Here is a 9,480-nt window from a genome sequence, read left to right on the forward strand (position 1 = left end):
GAGATACATTCTCTCCGAGATACAAGAAATATTTATAGAAGAAATAATCCCATGCCTGAGATCAGCTTCAAAAGAACCAAGGATGGGGCAGGGACGGGTTGTAGGTGGTCGGTAGTCAGGGCTGTGTACTGGGTACAAGGAGGTTCGTTGTACTGTTCTTCGGTCTGTTGCGCAGGTTCGAAATATTTCCTAATTAAAAAGCCTAAAAAGGGACTTGGCAAGCTCCCATCCAGCCTTCAACCCCACAATACGGAGAGCGCTCAGGTCCGAGGCGTTCCTGCTCCCCAGCTCCCTGCAAAAACAGCGCCAGGCAAGGTCGCAAGATGAGGGCGATGCTTCTATGGGGGTCCCGCCGACAGCCTCGCGATCCTCAATGGCTCAGCGACTTGCGGCCCTAGAGCATTCGGCGAAGGATGACCTGGACGCCGGCCGGCGTGCTCAGGCGCCGGACCCAGCCGTGCTTGTTCTTCCGTTTGATGTTGCTCGGCTGCTCGTTTCCGCGAGTCTTGCCCCGGGCCTGCTGCGGGGTGGGGAGGCCCCAGGCGTCCGGGAACCCCAGCCAGGCCCGGGGCTGGAGCCACCTGCCACCCAGCAACGCTGCCGACCTACTCGTGGGGCCCAACAGGGATCCAGCCAAGAGAGCCATGGGTCCCGCAGGCCCGGCCGCCGGCGATTCCGGAGCCCAGAGGCGCCCCCATAATTCATTTTCTATTAAGTGTAATATGCCCAAATAGTACTTAGTTCTTACCTGCATTGCTTCTGTGACCAAAGTTAGGAAACTTCTATTTGTGTAGGAGTTGGTGGGCCCCTGAATGGTGTGCTTAGTGCTGGGTAAATGACTGGTGTGTGTGTACATGTGTCTGGTGTACACGACCTCCAGCTGAATCTTTCCAGGGAATATCTGGGCTACCAGTCCAGTGAGGAAAGAAGTGTAATTTTTTCATGTTACTCTCACCTAAGGTAGCAGTTTTAGGTCCATGCTAAATTTAAGTAACACATCAGCTCGTGATGTAATCAGACCTGAATATGTGAATGATGGGACCATATATTCAATAGGGTGAGCCAGCTGGATCTCTAAACAAAAGGTATTTGTAGTAAAGGATTAACATAAGTTACTGTAATCGGCCTCCGAGATGGCCCCTGTGACCGTCAGCTGGGATGCATCCGTTGTGTCACCTCTTTCCATATTGATTCAGAGCTGGTCTGTGTGATCGATAGAAGGCAGTGGAAGTGACTGTGTGTGACTTCCAAATATAGGTCATAAAAGCTTTTGAAGTCACTGAAGCTTTTGCCTTGGACTTTTGGATCTCTTACTCCAGAGAAAGTCAGCTCTCAGAACACACACAGGCAGCCCTGAGAGGATGTTCACATGGAAAGCCACGAAAGCCCTGCTGATAGCCAGCACCAACTTGCAGACAATTGAGTGAGCTACCTTGAAAGTAGTCCTGCAGTCCTAGTCAAGACTTCTAATGATTGTAGCACCAGCCAATATCTGCCTGCATTTCAAATGAAAGTTCCTGAGAGAGAACCAACCACCCAATGAAACTGCTCTGAAATTCCTGACCTACAGAAACCATAAGAAATAAGTTGGTCTTCCCTTCAGTCTCTAAGTTTTAGGATGATTTGTTACAAAACAATAAATGGTTACTACAGTTACTATTCTCTATCAATATTATGATGCAAATTTATGACATGAGAAGATGACCTGTGGTATATCTAGCTTACAGTAGGTACTGAAAAATATTAATTGAATGAATTAATGAATACATAAATGGAAGCAGTTGAAAACATGGCATTGAAAGTTTCTAAGGTTTGAGAAATGAATTAACATCCTAATGAGCAGAGAAATAATTTTATAATGTTAAAAACATTTAGCTTTGTGCTGTGAGAGGAGACACATAGAATATGTGCAGCAATAGGACGTGACAATAATCTCCCACCATACAGCAGAAATACTTATATCTACAGCAATATTAAAGTAAAAAAAAAAAATGGAAAAGAAGGGCATTTCATTTGGGGCAGAGTTAGTTAGATGGTTAATTTTATGTGTCTACTTGGCTAGGCTATAGTTTACAGTTATTAAATTAAACGCAAATCGAGTTGCTGCTGTGAAGGTATTTTGTAGATACGCTTAATGTCTGCAACCATTTGACTTTAAGTAATTTGGGTTGGTCTCATTTAATCAATTGAGGCCTTAAGAGTGAAAACTAAGGTTTTCCAAAGAAGATTTTCTGTTTCAAGACTGCAGTATCGACTCATGCCTGAGTTTCCAACCTGCTGGTCTGTGGTTTTCAGATTTACCAGCCACCATAGTCATGTGAGTCAATTCCTTAAAATAAATATGTGTGTGTGTGTGTGTGTGTGTGTGTGTGTGTGTGTGTGTGTATAAGACTTATTGGTTCTTTTTCTCTGGCAATTCCAGACTGATACAGATTGCTGCTGCCCAGTGAGTACGGATGTGCTTCCCTCCATTTTCCCAACCTTCCCTGGAGTTAGTTTAATGCCAAGTGACCAGACTGGACAATGGGCTGTGAGCCGTAGTGATCTGTGTCATCTTTTTTTTTTTTTGAAATGAATTATTGCTTTGTCACCTGGACTGGAGTGTAGCAGCTTGATCTTGGCTCCCTGCAACCTCCGCCTCCTGGGTTCAGGTGATTCTCCTGCCTCAGCCTGCTGAGTAGCTGGGATTATAGGCATGCACCACCATACCCGGCTAATTATGTATTTTTTGTAGAGACAGGGTCTCCCTGTATTGTCCAGGCTGGTCTTGAACTCCTGGCCTCAAGTGATCTGCATGCCTTGGCCTCCCAAAGTGCTGGGATTACAGGCATAAGCCACCGTGCCCAGCCTTAAAATGTATTTATTTTACCATAATTTATACTGTGTGGACGAATTTCTAATTTTTTTTATTTCACCGGAGTTTATCCCATATGAATCAAGGGTCTTTTGCGAGTGAATGAAAATCCTTCTCAATTTATTTGTTTACAAAGAAAAGGAATTGAATGGCTTATATAATTGAAAGGTCCAAGAGTGGATTTTTCAGATTTAGGCACAGCTGAATCCAAAGAATCAAAAGAGGTCAGCAGGATTTGCATTCGACTTGTAGTCTAACTTACACTTTTATTTATTTATTTTTTTCAGACCAACATAGTCTAAGGAATGATTCTGATTCACTCAACTGGGTTATGTTCCTAACCCTGAACCATTCACTGTGGCTGGGTCATGGACCAAACTCACCGGTCAGGTTTATTCACATGCTTATTCTTAGAGGGGGTGATTGAAGGACTGCTAAGATCAATACCACCCACATCACAGGGACTGAAAATGGATGAGGTGAGATTCTTGAACGGAAAGTTGGGCTGTGGTGACCTCACATGGAAAGGAAGTCAGGCAGGCAAAAGCAATAGACTGGCACTGCAGTGGTTAGAAGTTTATATGCCTGGTATCTCAGGAGAAAGGAAGCTGAGTTACATGTATAGAAACACCGGTGTATTCACTGAACATGCTTTTTAAAACCAAAGTGTTGTGGTAAATGAGTGGCAAGCCGGCTATGCAACTGACAACTTGGAGAGTAACTGTTGCAATGTGATAATTCATTTTAATCAAAGATAAAAGAGATACTTTGTCACATCAAGACTAGGAATATCAATAATACATCTATCAGTGTACAGAAGATGTCACATCTGATCGAAAGGAATTGAAGTGATATTTCATCTCTCAAGAAATAAAAGCCAAGGGCAGGTTATTCGATATTGAAATCACACCCACACTTATTCGTTATTTAGATAACAATGACACATTTAGAACTTGTTCAGAGAGTAATTAACAAGTTGACTATTCAGTCACATCCTAATCTGTTTTTCATAATGTGAATAAAACTAGTCTGATAGAAAAAAAGGCATTCAAACAGAAATCTGCTTGTGACTGGACATAGTGGCTCACACCTGTAATCCCAGCAATTTGGGAGGCTGAGGCAGGAGGATAGCCTGAGTCCAGGAGTTCAAAACCAGCCTGGGCAATATGGCTAAACACCGTTTCTATAAAAAATACAAAAAAAAAAAAAAAAAAGAAAAGAAAAGAAAAGAAAAAAATAGCTGGCTGTAGTGGCGCACAGCTGTGGTGGCAGCTACATGGGAGGTTGAGGTGGGAGAATCACTTGAGCTCAGGAGGCAGAGGTTCCAGGGAGCCGAGATGGCACCACTGCACTCCATGGGTGACAGAGCAAGATACTCTGTCTCAATAATAAAAAAAAAAAGGGCTCCTGGTTTCTCAGTTATGTTATAGTATTAATATGTAATAAGTTGCTGTATGAGTTATGGAAATTATTGATTTATACAGATTATAAGATGTGTGTCTATATATACATACGTATCCATTATTGATTCATCTTGTGGTATATATTTTTCCATAATTAATAAAAATAAATACCATATATGAACACAATTATAAATCTTTTGTATATGTAACAACATACTGAACATTTGCTAAAAATATTTAAAATTTTATAAGAAATCATTGAAGAGATCTAGGAGCAGTTTGAGCAAAATTAGGATTGTTTGGCTGCTGTGAAGAAGAAAAAATATTCAAAGCCCCTTTTCCTTTGCTTTTTCCTTTACTTTTTTAAAAGCAAAAATATTGACTGCATATATAGAAAGCAAATGTATATATTATGTACATAAATTTAAATATAATACATATCTTTTAAAGGAAGTCTAATCGAAGACTGGGAGAACAATACAATTTGGCATATGTTAATTTCCTGCCAAGTTTCGGAATTATGTTTCTGACTTTTAATAGGCATGAAAAAACTGGAGTTGGTAGGAATTACATTCTCACAGAAATTTGAAAATCAACAGAGTTTCAGTAAACATTGCAATATATAGCAAAACATACATATATAAAGAGATTATAAATACAATTTTACAAGTGTCTACTTCCAAAACAAGCCACAAAGCAAAGCTATAAAAAACTTGCACCAGTAGATAATTTATTTATTGAACCTCTTTCTTCAAGAAGCTTTCTGTGATATTTTGATCTGTTGTGGCAGATATTTTTTTTTTCTCTTTCTTCATCATGCTCACTGCACGGCTCACTATTCAAAGTATGTTAGTATAGTATCTACCATGTCCTGAGCACATTACATGCTTTTTTTTTTAGACAGAGTCTCACTCTGTTGCCCAGGCTAGAGTGCAGTGGCGCAATCTCGGCTCACTGCAACCCCCACCTCCCAGGTTCAAGTGACTCTCCTGCCTCAGCCTCCCAAGTAGCTGGAACTACAGGCGTGCACCACCACAGCCAGCTAATATATATATATATTTTTAAGTAGAAACAGGATTTCAGCATATTGGCCAGGCTGGTCTCGAACTCCTGACCTCGTGATCCGCCTGTCTTGGCCTCCCAAAGTGCTGGGATTACATGCATGAGCCACTGTGCTGAGCCATTACATGCATTTTCTAAGCTCAGAGAGTGTAGAAACTTTTCTCACAGAAGTGAGAATAATTTAGATTTTCCTGATTCCACATTTCTTCTACAGTTTCTCAATCTGTTCCAATGATATGCCCTTCACATACCCAGGTGTTAAGGTGTTTCACCCTGTTCCTGAAGATGCTCCGTTCACTCCCTCATATGCATGGGGGCTCCAGAGACATCTTTATATACTGATCCCTAGTCCCCTATATAGTTCCAAGCACTACAACATAAATCATGCTTCTGAATACTCAGTGACCTTGGGTCTTTTAGTCTTACAGGAATCAGAAGATCCATGTTAGTATTCCAGCTCTCTCATACTAGCTATGTGATCTCGGACAGGTGGTTTAAACTATCAGTAACTCGATCTTCATTCTTTATCCCTCTCATTTGCCCAAGAGATCCTCTGACCCCTGCTTCCAGCTGCATGAAACTTCTAGTGATGCCACTGAATTTGCACATATTTTAAGTTAATCTTGTATTATTTTAGTTTTAATTTTTGGTGTTAGGTATAATTTTGCTATGCAATATTCGGGGGACCATATAGAATTTTTTTTTCAACTTGAATGTGGATTTTAGCTCTCTACTTTTATCCTAATCATTTTTCTAAGGGGAAGAGGGAACTAGATGACTACTTATCCTAGGGCTGTGCAAACATTCAAGCTCATGGAAAATGGAAGAAGATCTTAGTCCTTGGTCCATTGTCTGTTGTGTTGTTTGCCGTTACTACTGTTCCTCTTATTAAGGGACGCTGCTGTGAAGAGCTGCTTCTCTACCATTATTCAGGGACTGCTGCTCCAGAATGACTCAGATATTTTTACAATATTTCTCTGTATTGACCACAGGCTCTGTCACACAGTGACCTGTATTTTCTAGGTCTCGGGACTTAGAGGCCAGATTCCAAAGAGGTCCAAAAGCTTCATCTTCCCTAGTCTCTGGCATTGGGAGAAAAGTCTGTGAATATGTACCAGATAAGAATACTAGATAGTCCTCTTATCCCTTCACTAGACTTCCAGAAACTACCCTTTCTTCCCAAAATGACTCATTTTCCAAAATAACTGCAAGCACAGCCTCTAGCCCCTCCTCCCTCTGGGACTACCCGACCTAATTAATGAAAGTTACCTTGATTCCCAAGCAAAAGCCCAAAAGAGGATTGTCCTCTTGCTACCAGGCAACCTCTGTTCCTGACTCTGAAACCCAAAGCTTTTTACAAGCCCTTATAGGCTGTTTTACAAGCCCTATAAGGGCTTATTTTAACAAGCCCTTAAAATAAAGAAAATGAATACAATGCTGGACATTCCTATTTCTAAAGGTCTGGGTAACCGCAATGCAATTACATTTGCATTTCTTCTGAGAGTCTCACAAGGAAGAATAAGACAGAAATTATTATCACAATAAATTATCCTGCAATATTGCTCTTCATGTATATTTTAAAAGGGTATCAGCTTAAAAATCTGGAGAAGAGATACAAAATGCTTGACTTTTGTAGCTACTGCTTTCTTCCTCATTCATGGCAGATATAGCTAATTGATCACTCTATGAAATGGCCCATACCTGTTCATGCTAAACTTAGTGTGTGAGACAGCCAGTAATAATGAATTAGAATCAGAAATTGAGATTAAGCCATGCTTACTATCTTTTCCTTAACACATTGTATAATGTGGAACATTCTGAAATGTAGTACTATTGCCAATGAGCTGAGATGAAGTGAAAAGATGAGGGGTAGGGAAGAAGGAGGAAAGAGGAAGGTTGATTGATTGAAGTTCTATGTTTCAGAGAGAACATGTGGAGCAGGTCCTCCATGTGAGCACACCTGGAATCTAACTCTGTTTTTCAGCCTTTATACTGAGGACCTTTCTATTGTCATCTATCTGGAACAATCAGGCTTTGAGAGACAAATGTATCCTAAAGATACGGATGTATTAATCTTGCAAATTACTTGGTGAAAAATGAAATATCTAGATAGAAAGTTTCTGGAAAATACATATTTAGTGGTATAAATATTCTTCTACCAGTGACAAAAAATTCCCATGAGACCAAATTAATATCTGAAAGTTAATAAAGCAATTCAATGATTAAAAAAGAGTTAGATGTTCCTAAAGCATAATGCCTTCAAGATAAGATAGCAGCATGGGCCCATCTATAAAACAGGTATATATACAGTAAGCAGACTAGCAAACTAACATTGTGGATGGCCTTGTGTATTAATTAGAGTTTTCCAGAGAAACAGAACCAATAAGAGATATTTATGTATTTGTTTATTATGGTTGCTTGGCTTACATGGTACTATGAAGACTGACACCTCTTGAGATCTGCAGGATGAGTCAGCAAGCTGATAACCCAGGAGACCCTATCATGTCATTTCAGTCTGCAGGCCGGCAGGCTCAAGACCCAGGAAGATGTGATGTTCCAGTTTGTGTGAAAAGGCAGGAAAAAACGGATTCCTAGTTCAAAAGCTGACAGGTAGGAGGAATACCTGCCCCCTTGAGGGTTTTTTTGTATTCAGGCCTTCAACTGATGGAATGAGCCCATTCACATGACAGAGGGAAATCTGCTTTATTTAGTCAACTGATTTAAATGTTAATATTATCCAAAAAATTCCCTCATGGACATACCACAGTGTCTGACCAAATATCTGGGCACCTCATGGCCCAGTCCACTTAACACATGAAATTAACTGTCAAACCTGGGAACTCTTTCTTTTGAAAGGATGAACTGGAGGCAAATGGATTTTACCCTTTGGACTTAGTTTTTTAAAAGAAGTCATGAGGATTACCATTTATTTTGTATTAGCTATATTTATTATTGTGTTTTCCTGAAAGGATTTTAGTATATTATCCAGATTTACCAGCATAACAATTACAAATGTTATTTCAGGGTGTTATTTTCCCAGACCACTAATACTCATTTAGAAAAGGCATAATCAATTTCATTTCGGAGATGACATTATCTAAACTTTTCTTATAATTCCAACAGGAAAACCTATTCAATCATAAAATCACCATTGTGTTAATCATATGTGTCAGAAATTTATTTACTGTAAGATCTCATGTGCATCTAATTTATGTTATTTAATGCACATGTATATCACAGAAGTCTATGCAGATGTACCTGTATACATTTAATTCATGCAATCAATTTTAAAATAAAATTTCAAATAAAATTTTTTTGTAGAATTTCCATATACCCGTATTATTCTTTACCCCAATTTGTTTGAATAACATTTGAAAACTACCTTCCTCGGTAAGCATTGCTGAGATTTTTGGATTTTTTTTTTCCTTTATTTTCTGATGTGGAATATAAACTGAGAGAAGACAGAACCAAATTTGATTGGTCATGATGCAAATTTTACCGATTTATATTTCATAGCTATCAAACTTACTTTAAAAACTATTAATGATCTTAGCCACAATCTAAATTATATTTTTATCAGAAAAATGTGTAAACTCTGAAATCAAAACTAATTATACCAAGAGAGTTAAATCTAGTTTAGTAGGCATATGAATTTGTGAGATAACAAAATCACAAGATAATCCTCACTTTTTCCAGTTCATTTCTGGCAAATGCATCATAAACACATTGCATTTTCCCACAGGAACCTATATTGGTGATTGCATTCTTGTTCAGTTACTCACCATCAAATAAGCTATGGTTGTCACAGCAACATATTACAAAAACACAGATAAAATGATAAGTCTTCATTATAAACTTAATAATAAAATTAGAAAAATGTTTTCTAATTAGAAAAATGTTTTCTCTGTATTTGTTGAGAGCCTAGTGTATTCTAATGTTCATGTATTTATTCAAATGTATTTATTCGAATATATTTATCTAATAGCTGTTCTGATTTTTGAACTACGGGCAATATAATGCAAAGGCATTTTTGCTGTCATTCAGAAATGGAAAGAACTTAAAAACTGTAGTGAAAATGGCATATGTTAGACATAGCTAAAATCAAGATGCTACCTACAATAATTTAGACAAGTTTGGGAACCGATAGGAGTGAGCCAGACA

At 38.9% G+C, this 9,480-nt stretch overlaps 1 protein-coding gene across 1 annotated transcript; it reads right to left on the bottom strand.

Annotated features, from left to right (window-relative positions):
• Positions 1 to 394: 394 nt before the first annotated feature.
• LOC111542720 (39S ribosomal protein L34, mitochondrial-like) lies at positions 395 to 646 on the bottom strand. Its single transcript, XM_023212286.1, has one exon. It carries the CDS (start codon positions 644 to 646, stop codon positions 395 to 397), a length of 252 nt encoding a protein of 83 aa, XP_023068054.1.
• Positions 647 to 9,480: the final 8,834 nt, after the last annotated feature.

This window comes from Piliocolobus tephrosceles, chromosome 4 (genome assembly GCF_002776525.5).
Source record: "Piliocolobus tephrosceles isolate RC106 chromosome 4, ASM277652v3, whole genome shotgun sequence".
In the NCBI taxonomy this organism is placed as follows: Eukaryota; Metazoa; Chordata; class Mammalia; order Primates; family Cercopithecidae; genus Piliocolobus; species Piliocolobus tephrosceles.

Coding starts and splice junctions, on each gene's coding strand:
- LOC111542720 (XM_023212286.1), bottom strand. CDS start 646: ATGGCTCTCTTGGCTGGATCCCTGTTGGGCCCCACGAGTAGGTCGGCA.